The 20,169-nt window shown below is 37.3% G+C and overlaps 1 protein-coding gene across 1 annotated transcript in view; it reads right to left on the bottom strand.

The window, feature by feature from the left end:
* The window catches only part of LOC142331983 (stalled ribosome sensor GCN1-like), a 208,614-nt gene that overhangs the window by 153,592 nt on the left and 34,853 nt on the right, over positions 1-20,169 (bottom strand). Inside the window, exons 4-6 of the mRNA XM_075378033.1 lie at positions 17,390-17,551; positions 10,612-10,792; positions 5,594-5,846 (exon numbers count right to left, since the gene is read on the bottom strand). Of these exons, the coding sequence (XP_075234148.1) occupies positions 5,594-5,846; positions 10,612-10,792; positions 17,390-17,551 (596 nt within the window). The remainder of the gene's footprint in view (positions 1-5,593; positions 5,847-10,611; positions 10,793-17,389; positions 17,552-20,169) is intronic.

Raw genomic sequence — 20,169 nt, 5'->3', positions numbered from 1 at the left:
AATATGACCTATTTAGATTTAATTTTCATTAAATCTATCTTAAAGATAAACTTAATGAACATTTTAAATCATTTAAAAATAGAATAATAGTTTTCTCAAATGTTGCTGAAAATTTTATAATAATTTTGATTATTATTTAGTTTAAAACTATTATTTAGTTTAGAAGGTAATTTGGAAATAGTTGAAAAAATTAATACTGAAAATGAATATATATATATATATAAACGCAGATGACCTCGATCTTTTAGCAAATAATATTCAAGAAGCCAAAACACAAATCATGAGCCTTCAAAACCTAGCACAAAAGATAGGGCTTCATATCTCTTTCGAAAAAACTGAACTAATGGCCATAGATCCTCTGGTAAGCACATTACAGTAAATAATCAGAAAATTAAAATAGTAAAACAATTTAAATATCTAGGGGAAATAATAACTTATAATTTAAATGAAAAAGTGACATGGCAAAACAGGACAAATAAAATGATTAAATCCCAAAAATTAACTCGGTCAACATATAACAAAAAATGCCTTTCTGCTAAAACAAAACTTAAACATTATAAAACTGTAGTTCAGCCCCAGAAGTCACCTACGGAAGCGAGACCCTTTTCAAAATCACTCAGAAAAACCGAATTGAAAAAATTCTGAAAATAGAGAGGAGAATTGTCAGAACGTGTATCAATAAAAAACACCAAAAAGAAGGCCGATGGTGGATTGTGCCAAATGAGATGGTGTATCGAGAAATAGACCCTGTTACTGACACTATGCGGAAAAAAAGATGTTTGCTAGTTCCATGTAGAGATTAAAAAGTAACGGGAATAGGGAACATCCTTGTCGGACTCCCTTTCTTATTAGGGCTTCTTTCTTATGTTCTTCAATTATTATTGTTGCTGTTTGGTTCCTGTAAATGTTAGCAATTGTTCTTCTATCTCTGTATTTGAACCGTAATTTTTTTTAAATGCTGAACATTTTATTCCAGTCTACGTTATCGAATGCCTTTTCTAGGTCTATAAACGCCAAGTATGTCGGTTTGTTTTTTTCTAATCTTCCTTCTACTATTAATCTGAGACCTAAAATTGCTTCCCTTGTCCCTATACTTTTCCTGAAACACTCTCCTCTCAATTCTTCTGTATAGAATTTTAGTAAAGATTTTTGATGCATGACTAGTAGCAATTCACCAAATTTCTTAATGTCAACACAATTTTTTTATCAACACGGTCAACACGGTTTTATTCCTTTACAAATCAATAACATTAGGTTTCTACAGTAAATTACTGAACTCTGATCTTCTACTAAAACTGTGTTTGTGCTTTAAGAGTCAAAACAGTAAGCTGTCTTACCTTGCGTAAGTATATAACACAAATGAGAATTGCCAAATATCACTTCAATTTCCTCAAGTCTGTTTACTATTATGTTAGAATTTTACACATTAACACAGGAAACAATAATTACAAAAATGATAGCTAAATAAAGAAATCAAATACCATACTCCCACAGTAATGTCTGCTGAAAAATAAAACTATTACGGCAAACAAAAAATTTGCAAGTCAAAAATCAAATTAAAATACGCACCGGTTTAAGCCACATTTGAACTGGCAACCTCAGGATTAGAAAGAAAACTATCGTTTTACCTCACGAGGTAAAACGATACAACACTACAATACGACACTACAGAGATAGAAGAACAATTGCTAACATTTACAGGAACAGTAATAATTGAAGAACATAAGAAAGAAGCCGTAATAAGAAAGGGAGTCCGACAAGGATGTTCCCTATCTCCGTTACTTTTTAATCTTTACATGGAACTAGCAGTTAATGATGTTAAAGAACAATTTAGATTCGGAGTAACAGTACAAGGTGAAAAGATAAAGATGCTACGATTTGCTGATGATATAGTAATTCTAGCAGAGAGTAAAAAGGATTTAGAAGAAACAATGAACGGCATAATTGATTCCTACGCAAGAACTTTCGCATGAAAATAAACAAGAACAAAACAAAAGTAATGAAATATAGTAGAAATAACAAAGATGGACCACCGAATGTGAAAATAGGAGGAGAAAAGATTATGGACGTAGAAGAATTTTGTTATTTGGGAAGTAGAATTAATTAAGATAGACGAAGCAGGAGCGATATAAAATGCCGAATAGCACAAGCTAAACGAGCCTTCAGTAAGAAATATAATTTGTTTACGTCAAAAATTAATTTAAATGTCAGGAAAAGATTTTTGAAAGTATATGTTTGGAGTGTCGCTTTATATGGAAGTGAAACTTGGACGATCGGAGTATCTGAGAAGAAAAGATTAGAAGCTTTTGAAATGCGGTGCTATAGGAGAATGTTAAAAATCAGATGGGTGGATAAAGTGACAAATGAAGAGGTATTGCGGCAAATAGATGAAGAAAGAAGCATTTGGAAAAATATAGTTAAAAGAATTGACAGACTTATAGGCCACATACTAAGGCATCCTGGAATAGTCGCTTTAGTATTGGAAAGACAGGTAGAAGGAAAAAATTGTGTAGGCAGGACACGTTTGGAATATGTAAAACAAATTGTTAGGAATGTAGGATGTAGAGGGTATACTGAAATGAAATGACTAGCACTAGATAGGGAATCTTGGAGAGCTGCATCAAACCAGTCAAATGACTGAAGACAAAAAAGCGAGCAAAACTCTGTAGGTAACCTCAACGTTACATTTATTACAGATGAAACACGGTTTTATCTGTGACGATAATTCACAAAATACACAACTGTGGTTGGCCCCGTTTAATTACATGAACAATCATTGTACGAAGCAAAAATTGGAGTCTAGGTCAATGCAAGTAGAATGCGCATTGTAGATCCAATTTGATTTTCATAAAACAGTTAATAGTGACCACAGTTCTCATGTCTACCAAGTCACTTAATTTTTTTACAAACGTTTTTGGCAAAAAAATAATTTTGAGAGGTTTGTGACCTGTACAATCGCCTGATCTGACTCTCTGATCTGACTACTTTTTCGAGGAGGGGGGGGGGCAAAAAACAAGCAGTATATCACAACAGATTAAAACTGACAGACTAAAATCTGCAATAATAGAATATGCACGAGATGCTCCAACACATCAGAGCCGGTTAGTGTTTGAAAACAAATTGCGATGCGTCCAGTGTTGTACTGATGTTGGAGAAGATCATTTTCAAAATCTTTTCTAAACTATTCCCCAGTTATTGTAATATCTGTTTCTATAAAATAACGAAATAAAAGTACTAAGTAATTAAAAAAGTTTTTTTATTACACTTCTATAATTACAGTGCATGGCAACTTTTCAAACGTACTGAATTTTACACCAATACAGGGTTATCATAAAAGAATGGTGCGGTTTCAGTAACTCATAGGAAGATTGTAGGGAAATTTCTACATGTTATATTGGTATCCCTGAAAGCCTCCAACCAGCAGTTGTAACCACAACGTTAGTTCTTTTATTGTTGTTGCGGTGAGTTTAGCGAGTTACTATGTTCTCGGATAAAGACAAAGAAAAGTGTATTTTATTGATGGCCGAATTAAAATTCGTAATTTTAGTTCAACGTGTGTTTCCCCGTGAATTCGGAAGAGATCTGCCACACAAAAGTAACATAACACGTTGGTCGAAACGATTTGAAGAAATCGGATCGGTTAAGAAACAAAAATCAACCGGCAGACCAAGCGTACCAGACGAAACGATTGAACTAATTAGACGATCGGCAATTAGAAGTCCATCCCCTGTCGAAGCGTCAAATTAGGTATTCAAAAATGAACAGTTAACAAAGTTTTACATAAAAACCTGAAATTACACGCTTATAAAATCCAGATACTGCAGGTATTGAAGCCCAATGATGGTGTAAAACGTTACAATTTCGCTGTTGAAATGTTGGACAGAATAAGTGAAAACAAATCATTTTTAGACGATATAATTTTTACAGAAGAAGCTACATTCCATGCGAATAGATGCTTTAACAGACACATTTCACGAATATGGGGCTCTGAAAACCCACACGCAATTATCGAGAAACAACGCGATTCGCCTAAAGTTAATGTTTGGTGTGGTGCGATGAAAAATCGTGTAATAGGGCCTTTCTTCTTTGCTGAAAAAACAATTAAATGAGCTGCATATCTTGACGTGTTAACCGATTATTTCTTTCCTCAGCTGGATGAACTCGAAAACATTCATCGACTTCATGTCCAACAAGATTGTGCTCCCACGCACTTCAATGCATCGGTCACGGACGCTTTGAACAAAAAATTTAGAGATCGATGGATAGGCCGGCAAGGACCCATACTTTGGCCTCCAAGGGGTCCAGACCTGACACCTTGCGATTTTTCTTGTGTGGGTACATCAAAACCGTTGTTTATACACATAAAATTCGCTACCTAAACCGCTTAAAAAACAGGATTAATAAAGCGATGACAACCGTTAACAAAGAAATGTTAACTAATGTTTGGACAGAAGTCGAGTATCGTTTGGACATTTGTCGAGCGACTAAGGGCGCACGTATTGAAATTTATTAATTATGCAAAAATATGTTTGAGACAAATTTGAAAAATAAAAAACTTAAACTGTAAGTAATTCTGTTTTAATTTAAACCGTGTTCAAAACCGCACCATTCTTTTATGATAACCGTAAATTTAGATATATGAAAACCGTCCACAATGTGGATGTCACATTTGCTCACAACTAAAAACCGAAAGTTTAGACTGGAAAACATTTAAGCACAGTTTCAACACAATCGAGAGGAATTTTTGCACTGCCTCATATAACTTTATGCAAGCTGAAAGAACCTCAGTACATCGCTACCAACCTGAAACCAATAAAAGTAGGGAAGAAAAAATGAACGCATTTGATAAAACAAAAAAAGGGGTTTTTTTTTACAAAGAAAATAAAATAGTTTTTTCTTCTGCGATTGCAACAACCAAATTGTTTGAACTAAACGCACATTATGGAAATTCTTCTTTAATCCACCTACTCACCAGACTTAGCGCATTTGGACTATTAATGATTTCAAAGTATAAAGAAGTAGCTTGTTAGAAAGAGATTTACACAAAACGGTAAAGTATTGCTATGTATTTTGAAGATTTTAATAAATCGTACTCTAAAAACAGGATAAAAAATCCTTGAGCATCGTCGGACTATGTTACGAAATAAAAACCTTTTTCCTGCAAAACAGTGTCTTCTTTACTTTGGAATATACCGTTCGTGAAATGGCAAACAATAATCAAAACTTGGTCGTACATTTGCTGGATTATTTCTAGTACAATCCTGCATTCTGTATTCCACATTCCACGAGAGATCGGTGCATCGTCGGACTATGTTATGAAATAAAAACCTTTTTCCTGCAAACCAGTGTCTTCTTTATTTTGGAATATACCGTTCATGAAATGGCAAATAATAACCAAAACTTTGTCGTACATTTGCTGGATTATTTCCAGTACAATCCTGCACTCCACGAGAGATTGGAGCATTTTTTACCCGACAAAACAAAACATGATTGTACTAACTTGCTCGATTCTGAACTTGTGCATTCGCAAATATTAATTAAAACTTTGTCAGATAACTAAGATTAATAATACATTAAAAAAATAATAACTTACTGGTTAAATTTTTCCCGATATCAAACGCATACTGCGATAAATCTAATGACAAGCTATTAAGGATCTTTCCAACGCATTGTAAAATAATTTCTGGATTTCTTAACATCGATTTTTGCATAGCCGGTAAAAGCTGTTCTCTGAACTCATTATGCCCGATGCGTAACAATAAAGGGCGTGCTTCTTCCAACATAAACAAAGGTGGCTGAGTTTTACAGCTTACACCGATCTTTATAAATACTTCTAAAAGGCTGACCTAAAACAAAATATTAAAATACAGTTAAGTAAGTACACTAAACTTTAAATTCATGTAAAAAAAAAATCATTAACATAATGTATTTGTAGATTAAAATAGATTTCTAAAACACAGAAACAGATTCGGTTGAAAGTTAAAACCGTCATTAGATTAATACTCCTGAACATCTCCGGGTTAGGAACACTAACTTCAGACCTGAAACGGCCGACGCCGTATATTATAATAGGATACATGCTCCGGAGAAGGCAGCAATGGTATCAGGTTACAGGACTGGTCACAAGGATCCTTCAAATTAAGGAGAAGGAGGTTGACGACTGGGGAGTGAAGTAGGTGGACTCGTCAGAGCAATCTGAATTAGGGTATAACTATAGCTTTAGGATATTATTGATGTATATGTATGAATAATGTGTTAGATTAAGATTTTTTAGCTGTTGTATAGGTGAACGGCCTTGGTAACCGGTAGCTATATTACATACAAGGTAGTTAGAATTGGCCCCTGAACAGATCATTCACGGGGTCAGGCGGCAGGTGACAAGGATGTAGTATTATGACATCATGGACGGCGGACTCGTGGATTGTATGCGAGGTTAATTTTCCTTTTACTCGTACATATTACATGCATTTTCTAGGTATTAGTGTTGCTTAATCATAAGGTTTGTTAGGTCTGGCACCCGAGTTGCTACCCCTAGGATGGGATGTCAGACTATAAGGATAACGGTAGGATGCTCTGAAGCTGTATATATGTATTACGTGTTAGGTTAAGGTATTTTTTTTAGTGCTTGTTACTTATATTCAATATTGTATGTGTGAATGACAATTGTAAGGTTGCCAGGTTTGGCATCCGGCATGTTGCTTCTTAGACGAAGAACAAATCACAGGGATGACAGGATCAGGGGGCATTATGGAAGCTGTATTATGTATAGCGAGTTACGTTTATGGTCTTTGCATTTCTTTTCTATTATTCTCATCGCTGTATGTTGTAACTAGTAGTCTTAAGATTGTAAGGTGCGGCGACCACATGGTTTGTTCCGGAACAAACAGATGGAATAAAAGGATGCTAGTAATTGGGTATAATTGGTTGTGTAATAGGTTTTTCTTTTATTTTTGTACTAGTAAATATTTGATGAATATGGTATGCGAGGAACACATCTCATATTCGACATTAAATGTTATACCTCTAATCTTAAGGTAGTTGGGGGGCCTAGCACCCGAATTGTTGTTTCCAAGATGAGAGGGACGTCATACGGATGAAACGTGGGGAACTGCTTGCGGAGTAAAGCGAGCAGTTGCAAAGGGGGAAAAAAAATTTATATGAATCGTGGTGACGATTAGGGCCAGGCAGGCATCCTTCTTGTTTAGGACAGCCGAGCTCACTAGCGTGCAAGAACTGGAGTGTCGGGCTGCTTCTGATGATGACACGAAGGACCCTGAAGGTTTGAGATGCCGCGTGTTGGGGGAGGGCACGTGGAACGCGTGTCTGGAACCTGGCAGGTTTAGGGACGGGGTAGGGTAGCTTCCCGTGGAGAGGCATCGGGACCATCCAGAAGCGGAGGTTCGAATGTCTCGATGAAACACGAAAGACCCCGATGAGGGGCTTAAGACTATGGCCAAGCGGGTGGGGCAATCTGCTTCCACGTCACACTCGGGCCGTAACCTGACGTAATGCTGAAAAGTGATGCCGATTACCCCCGGGCTGGTTAATGATACAAAAAAAGAAGACCTGAAAGGGCCATTACCCAGTACAACAACAGTTTTCTGGTTTCATTGATCCTGTGCTTTCCCCATTCAGCAATTACTACAGGTGATAATCAATCATATAAGTTCATCATCTACATCGATAACATTACGTTAACTTCTGGTACAAAGAAAAAGAAACGAAAAGAATATATAATTATATACATTATAATATCATAGTAATAATATATACAGAGTGATTCAGGAGGATAGGGCAATACTTTGACAACTCATTCTAGAGGCTAAAAATAAGAAAAAAGTTCATATACATATACGTCCAAGAAGAACGATTCGTTAGCGATTTATACAGGCTGAAAGATTTCACCCGAGTTTCAGTTCCTCCGGGTAAATTAAGGCTTTTTGAAATTCTGGGAAGGTCAATTAAGGGGCAAATTTATTTATTTCTTATGGTTTTTGAGCTGGAAAATTAAAAAAAAAGGTCCCAGAACTGTATCTCTCTTAGTTTCTAAGACATCCCGTGTAAAACGCCAAAAATAGGGTCAAAAAAACACATTTTTTACGTTTGACGTACAATAAAATTAATTTGGATTTTCATGAAATTTGGTATGAAAATTTGGATTTTCATATGGTTATGGTATTTGGTATGAAAATCCAAATGTTCATAACAAATTTCATTAAAATCTCAGTCGGCAGGGTTGTGAATGACTATCCATCCACCTTGTTAATTTGAAGCGGAATGATCCATTATATCTTTAAAAAATTTTAAATTAAATAAAAGAGGTTCACGCATTCTTACTAAAAGGAATAATCATCCAAGTTCCCTCAAATAAATCTGAAACCTTATGACATTTACACTCTTTTTTTTTTTTTTCGAAAATATGTTCATAATGAAAATGTTTCTTATTCCTACAGGGAAATCCTAAATTAGAAAAAAAATAAAATTAAGTATTGTAATTTTTTATTGGAACAAAATTCAAATAATAGAAGAAACAATGTATATATTATAAGAAAATTATGTCAAACAATTTGATTTCTAATGACTGTCGGCAGAAATCAATTTTAGTTAATTTATAAAAATAATACATAAGAATAAAAGGGAAATTTGTTAGTAATAGAAGAAATATTTTATGTTTAACATAACCATCGTCTACTATATACAGTTACAAAAAAACAAACATAGGTTATATAGAGGAAGTTGAGGAAGATGAAATGGGAGAAACAATACTGAGATCTGAATTTAAGAGAGCATTAAAAGATTTAAATGGCAGAAAGGCTCCTGGAATAGACGGAATACCTGTAGAATTACTACGCAGTGCAGGTGAGGAAGCGATTGATAGATTATACAATCTGGTGTGTAATATTTATGAAAAAGGGGAATTTCCGTCAGACTTCAAAAAAAGTGTTATAGTTATGATACCAAAGAAAGCAGGGGCAGATAAATGTGAATAATACAGAACAATTAGTTTAACTAGTCATGCATCAAAAACCTTAACTAGAATTTTATACACAGAAGCACTGAGAGGAGAGTGGAGGAAGTGTTAGGAGAAGACCAATTTGGTTTCAGGAAAAGTATAGGGACAAGGGAAGCAATTATACGCCTCAGATTAATAGTAGAAGGAAGATTAAAGAAAAACAAACCGACATACTTGGTGTTTATAGACCTAGAAAAGGCATTCGATAATGTAGACTGGAATAAAATGTTCAGCATTTTAAAAAAATTAGGGTTAAAATACAGAGATAGAAGAACAATTGCTAACATGTACAGGAACCAAACAGCAACAATAACAATTGAAGAACATAAGAAAGAAGCCCTAATAAGAAAGGGAGTCCGACAAGGATGTTCCCTATCTCAGTTACTTTTTAATCTTTACATGGAACTAGCAGTTAATGATGTTAAAGAACAATTTAGATTCGGAGTAATAGTACAAAATGAAAAGATAAAGATGCTACGATTTGCTGATGATATAGTAATTCTAGCCGAGAGTAAAAAGGATTTAGAAGAAACAATGAACGGCATAGATGAAGTCCTACGCAAGAACTATCGCATGAAAATAAACCAGGACAAAACAAAAGTAATGAAATGTATTAGAAATAACAAAGACGGACCACTGAATGTGAAAATAGGAGGAGAAAAGATTATGGAGGTAGAAGAATTTTGTTATTTGGGAAGTAGAATTACTAAAGATGGACGAAGCAGGAGCGATATAAAATGCCGAATAGCACAAGTGAAACGAGCCTTCAGTCAGAAATATAATTTGTTTCCATCAAAAATTAGTTTAAATGTCAGGAAAAAATTTTTGAAGGATATGTTTGGAGTATCGCTTTATATTGAAGTGAAGCTTGGACAATCGGAGTATCTGAGAAGAAAAGATTAGAAGCTTTTGAAATGCGGTGCTATAGGAGAATGTTAAAAATCAGGTGGGTGGATAAAGTGACAAATGAAGAGGTATTGCGGCAAATGGATAAAGAAAGAAGCATTTGGAAAAATATAGTTAAAACAAGAGTGGCCACATACTAAGACATCCTGGAATAGTCGCTTTAATATTGGAAGGACAGGTAGAAGGGAAAAATTGTGTAGGCAGGCCACGTTTGAAATATGTAAAACAAATTGTTAGGGATGTAGGATGTAGGGGGTATACTGAAATGAAACGACTAGCACTAGATAGGGAATTTTGGAGAACTGCATCAAACCAGTCAGATGACTGAAGACAAAAAAAAAAAACGTGTTATATAATGTGTAAATGTAAAAAAGAAAATTAAAAAAATATATTACTGAAGATGGGTTTATGTATGAAAGCGCTTTAATGAAAAAAAAAGTAAGGTAAGAATGTTCTTTAATTCTGTATTTTGTGAAGTGGCTGAATAAGTTTTACATTATATAAGCTATTTATAATCTTATGAATATATAATTTAAACAAAATTATGCGAACAAAAATATAAATATTATTACATACAAAACACATGAACAATTAAAAAACTATTAATTACCTCAGTAATGAATAGAAACGGGTCAAGCCGATGAATTACGAGAAATAAAAATAATTAAAACAAATAAATAAAAAGAGATTACCTTATACTTGTCGATAAGATCATTTTGTCTGATTTCTCCTAAATATCGCAAGAAATATGAACCCAACACAACAGTATACGGCATCTGGGGTAAAGATGACACTGCATTACCGTATAGATCAATCATATCAGGAGAGCTTTGCCATGTTTTATGTAATATTTTATACGCTTTATTAGTTCTTCTAAAAAAGAGAAACGGAAATTAAGACGACATTAATTGACAAATAACTTTAAGTACATTTAAAAATATATATAATAATAAAACTACCGCCATTTTAATAGTAAAAGCTTAACTCAAGCGATATAAATATATTTTAATTTGATCGGTAAATAATACGTTATACAAAAAAACAAGGTCTACTCAAAACCTTCTTTTTAATTTCATTGAACATTTACATTATTCAATCGATTTTCTTCAAAGTAACACTCCTTTCCGTTGTACACCTCTTCCACATTCACATGTACTCCTTCTGGAACACAGTTTTTTTAACACTTTTAAGTGACATGTGAGTCCAACGTGGATTCACAGAGTTACAGATCTAATGGCCGCGTGATTCAAATGTGTCACCACATGTTAGGTTTAGTTATATGGCCGCGTAACTCCGCTCTGGATTCACAGTTCCTATTAAAACACATTTCAAATGAAAGGGCACGGCCAGTATGTCATGAAACTGTTATTGGCCTGTTGATAGTGAGTCCACCCACAGTGGTGTCACTTGGTTATTACTTTACGATAAATGTAATGAAATAATGCAGAATATCAGTATTACAATATGATGTTATTTGTATCGACAAAAACTATAATAAAGTAACTGCTAGAAAATGGGCTTGAAAATAAAATATAGATAATAAAATTTCAACTTTAAAATAAATAAAAAAAATAACTTTTCAGACAAAATATTTATGTACACCAAAAATACAGTCCAAGCAAAAGTGTTTTTTCACACACCACACATTTATATTTGGTTTGAGTAGTTTTTCGCACGGCAATCTTCCTGCCTTCGGCCTTTGACTTTGCCCAGCAGAGATGCATCCTGAAAGGTAGCCGTAACAGAAGCGGATGAAGAACTTCTACCCGACCTCTCCTTTAACACTTACATGTTAATTAAAATAAACCAGCAATTGCTGGTTTGACTCCTCCGGAGTAGGGTTTGCATTGCTCCCTCCTGATAGTCGGTGCCCCGTTATGGCGTATTCTTGCTAGCCTATGAAGCGTTAGCACCAAAAGGACTTCAGTGGACGGTCTGAAGGGTAATTACATCGGAAGGACAGGCTTCATAAGCCTAGCCTTCTGCGGTCGGCCCATAAAATAGGTTCGATAACGCCGGTTTAACAACGGATTGGAATGCAATTAAATCCGTCCCTAAAACACAAAATACTAAATAAGACAAAAATTGTAAAATTAGACCCGTCATTTAAAAATAAACCTTAAAAACACGCCCGATAGAATCATCCTGCAGCAAGGGACTCTGTCCAGGTTCTGCGATCCGTAGGGAGAATATATAAACTCCTGCCAACTTTGCATTCCAATCCGTTCCTTTGACTTTTCTTTAACATTTTTTCATAACATTAAAGCCATCCCCTTCTTCCTTGTCTGCCAACATCGACAAAGCGGTGAGGTTGGTCTACCGGTGTCGGAGGAGGAGGAGCAACGGCACACTAACGTTGATTCCTGTCGATTCTTTGAATGCGATGATTTGCATGTTTCCATTTGTAAGCCGATTGTATAAGTATAGCGCATTTACTACATAGGTTCCAAGAAGCGATTCCACAGCAAGTTTTCTGTACCGCTTCTCTCCGCATCTCAAAGACGAGCAATAACTCTTGATTTGGTCTGAAGTATCGATGAATGCCTTTCCTTTGTTGTATTCTAATGACACACTTCGGTTTCTGAACAGGATTGTTTCGTCTCTGAACTTCTATCATATTCATCGGTGTGTTTGGTTGTCAACATTAGGACATCTTTTCTGTCATGCCATCTTAACACGACTACACCTGCATTGCTTTCAACAGCAAAATTTCCCCCTTTTTGAAGTTTTTTTTTGTTTAATTACACTCGGGGTTTCATTTCAAAGTACCAACCAGGTGAGCGTTTCGTTTTAGTAGTTCACGGGCTAGTGCTATTGAGGTGTACCGGTTATCAGTACCGAGTGTACGCCCCTTATCCAGTAGATCGGTCACGAGGGCCGTAGTTACTTTAGTAGCAACAGAACTTTGACCTTTATCATCTCCGCAAAAGGGGATGATTATTATTATCAATTTTCTCAGTAGTAATAGTAGGACTAGACCGACCTGTTTTTTGAATGAACATTCTCTTTTTAGATGGTGGTTCATCTTCCTCTTCTTCAGACTCAGAAGTTGAAGGCTGATATTCGTCCGATAGGTAAACGTTGCCGAAAACTTCCATCAGACAACAAATCCTGACACAGTTTTTGTAATTCTTTTTACATCGATTCATAACTTCTGTTCATTTTTCAATAAATAAAACACGTAAACCGAAATACAGAATAATAAAGATTGAATACAGAACCGATATATGTAATATAAAAATTGTAAATGCAGAGTAACACAGACTTGAACACAGAATTACTTGTAACTCAAAAACTACTAACTCAATTTGTGAACATAAACTAAAACGGATAACGGTTTAACTGTTACTGGCCGTGTAAAGCCAATGCATCACCACACCAAGAAAACAATCGCTAAAAACGTATTTTTTACTCAAATGAACGATAGTTATTACCGATTCATTTTTTTGTGATACTGAATGAAATTATATGAGAAAAAAACATCGGCCATTAAAATCGTTTTACTTCCTGTATAGGCGGCACTCAAAGTGTTAAATAGCTGTCACAACTTCTCTCTACCCTTTTAATCGCAATTTCAATTTTGGAAATAAAATGAACAAAAATTAGATCAAACAATTCCAGTGTGTGAGGAATGGCATGTCATATAAAAATCACAAATTTGCAGCGACATATTGAAGTATTAGAGTTCACGCATTGTCATGGTGAATGTATGAAGAATAAAGCTCAAATTGAAACGAGTTCAAGTCTCTTTTTCCTCGCATTTTCAAGGAAACATCTAAAATTTTTAATTTTTCCAAAGTTTAACGTAAAAATTCACTGCAACACTTGATGTAAGTCGCACGTAGCAAAAATCATCGAAAGCATCAAACACCCTCTGCTTAAAATCAGACTACACAAAAATCAATCATTGTCGACCCGCATGGACATGTTTGATTTAATCCTTTTTTTTTTACCTACATCCCTGGGCCGGACATCCGATTAAGTATACTCGGTCCAGAGACGTGTCTTTTGACTCTAAGGCGGTCTTCCCGCCCCGGTACTAGATCTTTTCTTGCCTGCCTCTAATTCCCGCCGACGAGGGGCAAAGCCCGACTATGCCGTTCCCCACCCCTGCCGACAGAAACCGGGTCTCGGTCTTTATGCCGTTTGCCTCAAACCGGTGCGACCAGCACAAAGAGCGCGCGCACCCCCAAAACCAGACACGCCGGCCGGGTCTAGGTCTTTTAATTTTATTCCCGCGAAATCTTCCCGGAGTGCCCGTCCCCTTACCGAAACCTGCACGCCAGGGCATATAGGCTCTCAGAGATGGGGCTGTCCACCGATCCCTATTTATGATTCCTTCGTCGCGCCTCCTCTTCCTTAGTGCGAAGAACCGTACCGGCGAAATTGTTAAAAACGTTCCGGTTCTGCTCCCGTCTTAGCGACCACTCTACTATGTTATTCGCGTTCAGGTTATCGACTGCTATGAATTGTCTGTATTGTGCCCATCTTCGGCATTCGAACATCGTACGCTCTGCGTCGTCCACCTCCCGGCAGTAGTCGCAGTTTGGTGTGTCTCTCTTGCCGAATCTTTTTAAATAGTAACCGAAACATCCATGACCCGACATCATCTGTGTTATGTAAAAGTTCACATCGCCATGTCGGCGATCCAGCCGTGCGTCCAAATCACTTATTAACCTTCTGGTCCAGGCCGCAGCGTTAGTCTCTGCCCGTACTTTCTTCCACCGCTGTCGGGTCATCGCCTCGGTCTCAGCTCTGCTACACCCTTCCGCTCTCGCTTTCCTGCTCTTGATCTGAAGTTCTATCGGCGGGACCGACGCAAGCACACATATAGCTTCATATGACAGAGTACGATACCCTGCCGCCACTCCCAACAATGCCGTTCTGTGCATTCTTCGCAGTTTGTCCTTGTTTCTTTGTATCCTGATTGCATCAGCCCAAACCGGCGCCCCGTATAACGCCGCAGACACCGCCGCCGACGCAATCAGTTTCCGTTTGGAGGCCCCCGGTACTGTGTGTTCCACGAATAATCTCTTGATGGCTTTTATGGTGAGCTCTACTTTTTTGCACACATTTTCTATATGCCCACCAAACTTGAGACTATTATCTATTGTCACCCCTAGGTATTTTGTATCGTTGACCTCAGTTATAACCTCTCCACGGATCACGACCCGAAAGCCGTGAAGAGATACACTTGCTTTTTGCCGGGGACACCTCCATGTTGTTGTTTATTAGCCTGTTGTCTATGAGTTGGAGGGAGCGATTTGCTTTATCCTCTGCATCACCGATTTCCTTATCTTCCACCAATAGTGCAATGTCATCAGCGTAAGTGACTACGCCGACTCCTTCCGGATAAGGTAACCGGAGCACCCGGTCGTAAAAGATGTTCCTCAGCAAGGGGCCTAACACAGACCCCTGCAGAACTCCACCGAAAACCGGAAATCTCACCACCCCCTCCAAAGTGCGAACCTCCGTCCATCTATCAGACAGGTAGCAGTCAACCTGGTTTAGCAAGCGGTCACTAACATTCATTTCTCTGAGCGCCGCTACAATGGCCGTCCACGGTACCGAGCCAAACGCATTTTTGATATCTAACTGGACCATCAATGGGATCCTTCTGGTCCGCCAAGTACCGCTAAGTACCTCCGCCGCCCAGCTAACCACCCTGTTTATCGCATCCAGTGTCGAACGGCCCTTACGGAATCCATATTGCTCCAAATGTAGGCTTCCGTTTAGGTCCAGCTCCTCTTGGATCCTGGTAGCAAGAAGTCTCTCAGCAGCCTTACCCGTATTATTTATGAGGCTGATAGGACGGTACTCGCAAACGCCTGGGTTTGTATTCGGTTTGGGAAGAAAAACCGTTCTGGCCTCCTTCCAGCATTCACGGAAAATGCGGTGTTGCAGCCCATAACTCAAAATGTCCGTCATCTCCCACGGTACTGTTCTAGCCAGGCCTTTAATGACCGCTGCCGGAACTCCATCTGGGCCCGGATGAAAACAGCAATCCTGTTGTGAACAAACTGCACGGTGATGTAATAAACTCTCAAAAATTACGCATACAAATTATAAAACTCTCCCTTATATACGACTGACTACTTGAACAAAGTAACTGTCGGGTAAATCTAACAAAAAACACAGCTCGTATTTGCCAAAAGAAATTGGACTTTAATGAGAAAGAAGACAACGGAACTTATGTTAAATCATAACCTTAAAACATAAAAAGAAATTATGAAATTAACATGACTTAATGATACTTAAAATATCAGCTGAATCAACATATGAACAACGATGTTAAATGAAAAAAATACATGAATATACATTATTTAAATACACAATGTAACAAAAAGCCTGAAAACAAGAGAACATAAAACACCTTATTTTCAACTATATACTTAGAAAAACAAAACATCAATCAAGATAGTATGACTGGAAAACTATTACATTACTGACATATGCTGTAATATTGAAAAATTAGCAATGAACAGATGTCATTAACTTAGAAAAATAAATTACAATAACTTCAGTATAAAAAAGAGTTAATTACAATATAATCACATTAAAGTAAGTAATAATATAAATAGAGTTCATTTTGATAAATAAGCATTCTTGAAAATATAAAATTACAAAGTCCTAAAATATAACTGCACATCAGGAGTAATTTGCTTTAGGTTAATTTACGAGAAGTATTACGAATACAGTTCACGAGTAGAAAAAGATTAATCTCGACGATTAACAAGTTACAAGATTAAAATTATACAGTTAATTACAATAACAAATCGTAATAATTAAAATAGGTAAATCACCTATCGTGACTGCACTAAAGTGAATAAATGGTTTTTTTTTAAACTAAACTTGAAATCGAAAGGCATAAGGTACGATGAACTGAATGTTCCACAAATTTTAATGATAAAATAACTTTAACGTAATGAATAATGAAAATTGAACTTGCCTGTAGCAAACAAATATTAGTAAGAGACGAACTCGTGAATGAAGGTAAAACGAATACATACAGTAAATTCCTGGGCGTAGTCCGCCGTAGTGTACGAGTTTAGCAACGAGTTTGGAGATTCTGCATCGACGAAAATGTAATCTGCAGTTCGAGAAGATTCGGCGTCGATAGAAATGGCAGTTTATAGTAATTGAAGCACTTTCAGGAGAAACGTAATATAGTGAATTTGAAGAATAACTTCGAGAGAGAGAGACAGAGCGACAGAGAGAGAGAGAGAGAGAGAGAGACAGAGAGAGAGAGAGAGAGACAGAGAGAGAGAGACAGAGAGAGAGAGAGAGACAGAGAGAGAGAGAGAGACAGAGAGAGAGAGAGAGAAAGAGAGAGAGAGATAAATGCCGCGACTTATATAAAATGCTGTACAACGTTTTAAAACTGACGCCGTACATAACCATTTCCAATGTCTAAATGATCTGAAAAGGTTAAAAAAAAAAACAAACAATGTAACCAATAAAAGTACTCACTTGCTATTCCCAGCAGCAACAATAATAGAAATTAATATCGCCTGAGTCTCTACAAGTCGCTGAAATTCATTTTTTCCTATATCAGTACATTTATTTAGACCTTGTTCTACTAACAAACTTGTCCATTCTAACGCAAACAAGCCGCTTTGTGCAGTACTTTTGCTGAAATTAAAAAAAAAAATCATTAAACAGTAAAATACATACATCTACCTTAAATATAAGAAAAAGAAATGAAGATAAAACTAAGAATTCAGTTACAAATATAAACGTAATAAAAATTATAACATTTTTAGATAATTACTGTACCATTTTAGCTGTTTGCATGATGTGGAGATGCGATTCAAATCTAAAGATACAGTTACGGCACGTAACACACGTGCAATAGATCAGATACGGGTCACAAATACCCGATATTCCTGATATTGTACAGGTACTCTTAAGAATAAAAAAAATCCTACGCCAAATTACTAGGGACTGGCGGCTGATGTATGAACATCATTCGTTCCTCTCAAAGAAAGCAACTCTGACAAAAAAGTAAGTTACAGAGTAAACAAGGTACCTCTTTATTACAGCCATAAAGAAAGACTAACGCAACTTTTAATTTTATTTATACTTAACTATATTTGTCAATTACTTATGATTATTTAGGAGGTGGCTGATAAACATTTTTCTAGTATAATCACAAGAGACATTATTACATTTTGTATAAACTGCAAACAAAACACCTGTCATAAAAACTAAGACCGCCCATTTTAACTCGTCGGCTGTAGAAGTTTGATTTGGAGAAAAGAAAATGAAATCTATTCTTGTTTGCATTATAATACACCAGAGAATATCATCAACCGATGGGAGTCAAGAATTACCACTCGTGACAACAAATCTCTTGAACATCCATCATACGTACTGAAATGGCGCCAGATTTTTTTTCCCGTAGTTTTCTCATTTGAAATTAGACATTATCAACAAAAAGACAAAGCGGCTGAAATTTTTTTTTTTTTTTACGACCGGACTAAGGAATGTTTCCAAAAATTACAAGAATATTGGTAAATATGAGTGAGTGTAGGCATTGAAAGAAGCTACTTAAAAGCCATATAATACAGGGTTATCATAAAAGAATGGTGCGGTTTCAGTAATTCATAGGAAGATTGTAGGGAAATTTCTAGATGCTATATCGGTATCCCTGAAAGCCTCCAACCCAAAAGTTTGTTTATCAACAGTTGTAACCACAACGTCAGTTCTTGTATTGTTGTTGCGGTGAGTTTAGCGAGTTACTATGTACTCGGATAAAGACAAAGCAAATCCACAAATGGCCTCACTCCAGAAACAACTGTAGCTCACATGCTGAAAGGGAAGAGAGAATGGGACGCGGTACAGAGCACGGTGGCTAGCATCCTGAAGAAGAAGGAGGTACATGGAAGAGAGTGGGGAGAAGATTTCTAGGCGCTGGTAAGCAGCAATGTCCCTAGCGAGTATACTGTGTGTTTCTTCTATTATATATTTTATTTTTGTGTCGTATTGTATTGTGAATTAATTGTCTCCATTGTCACTGTGGTCGGTACTCTACGGCCGGCTCGCACGATCGCTTCGACTGTGTGCAGGAGGGCCAAGGCTAGAAGTGACACCGCCAAAGAGACAACATGAAGTGTGGGTTTCATTTATTAGGTATTTTCCTTGTATTGTATGATTGTGGTATTATTTTATTTTATTGATTGTTTCCGTTCTTGCCGACGGCTACGAGGGCACTCACAGCGAACGTGCCCGCGGATTGCGGAAGGAGGAATGAGTTCAGACCCCAACGTTATGGGCTGCAACTGAAGGGAAGGTTCTTCAATATTGTTCTGATTGTGTTTTACTTTATCTTATTTTATTTCATTTTATTGTATTGCAGAGGACGCTTTGGCTCCTTCATATGCAAGAATGAAGGTCGGTTGGGGTGCTCCGATAATGCATTTGGGACCCTCAGGTGTGAGAGGGGGGACGCGGCGGTTTGCCGGCAACCTAGTATAGAGACGGGAAGGGTAGTCTCTCAGTGGAGGGATGTAGTGGTTGTCCAGAAGGGAGGGCTACTGCATCCTTTTAGGACTGTCTCCTTTTAGTTCGTGGAAATTCACGACCGCAGCTAGAAAGAAAAGCGCAGGCGGCTTTGTCAACCGCCGAAGGCTGGATGGACATGCAAAATTTAAGAATTTCTGTGTCCAAGACGAAGTTTATGCTTCTGAAGGGCGCAGACAAATTATCATGCAGTCGAAACCCCCAAATTGCTTTTTAGTAACCATATTAAGCAAGTTGTGGCGGACGCTGTCTCTGTAATGCACAAACTTAGAAGGATTGCTCGGAAGGATTACGGGCTGTCGGGCCGTCAAGTGTACTTGGTGTACCGAGGCGTCTTCGAAAGTACGATCGCATACGCGGCGCCAGTTTGAGCGCATAGGTTGGAAAGAAATAGAGCACCGCTTCAAAATTTAAGGAGTGCCAACCGCAGAGCCATGATAGTATGCACCGGTGTATTTAAAACAACCTCCTACGAGGCTACTACCGTATTGGGAAAGGCTATCCCGATCGATTTAGTTGTGAAAGTTCGGGCACTCATGTGGAACTTGCGAAGAGGCCGGGAGGCTGAGGCATTTGGGATGCGGTTTCGAGCCGCGCCAAAACCGGAGCGGAACGGTGATCACAATGCACCGGAACAAAATTTCGTCCGGTTGCCCATCTCCCGTCTGCGGAAGAGGCTACGGAGCCTCGCGATGTTGGCATGGCAGCTTGAATGGCACACCACGACT

This window comes from Lycorma delicatula, chromosome 11, assembly GCF_047948215.1.
Source record: "Lycorma delicatula isolate Av1 chromosome 11, ASM4794821v1, whole genome shotgun sequence".
Lineage (NCBI taxonomy): Eukaryota > Metazoa > Arthropoda > Insecta > Hemiptera > Fulgoridae > Lycorma > Lycorma delicatula.
Note: the sequence above shows the minus strand (reverse complement) of the source record. Positions and strands in the feature narration are given on the sequence as shown.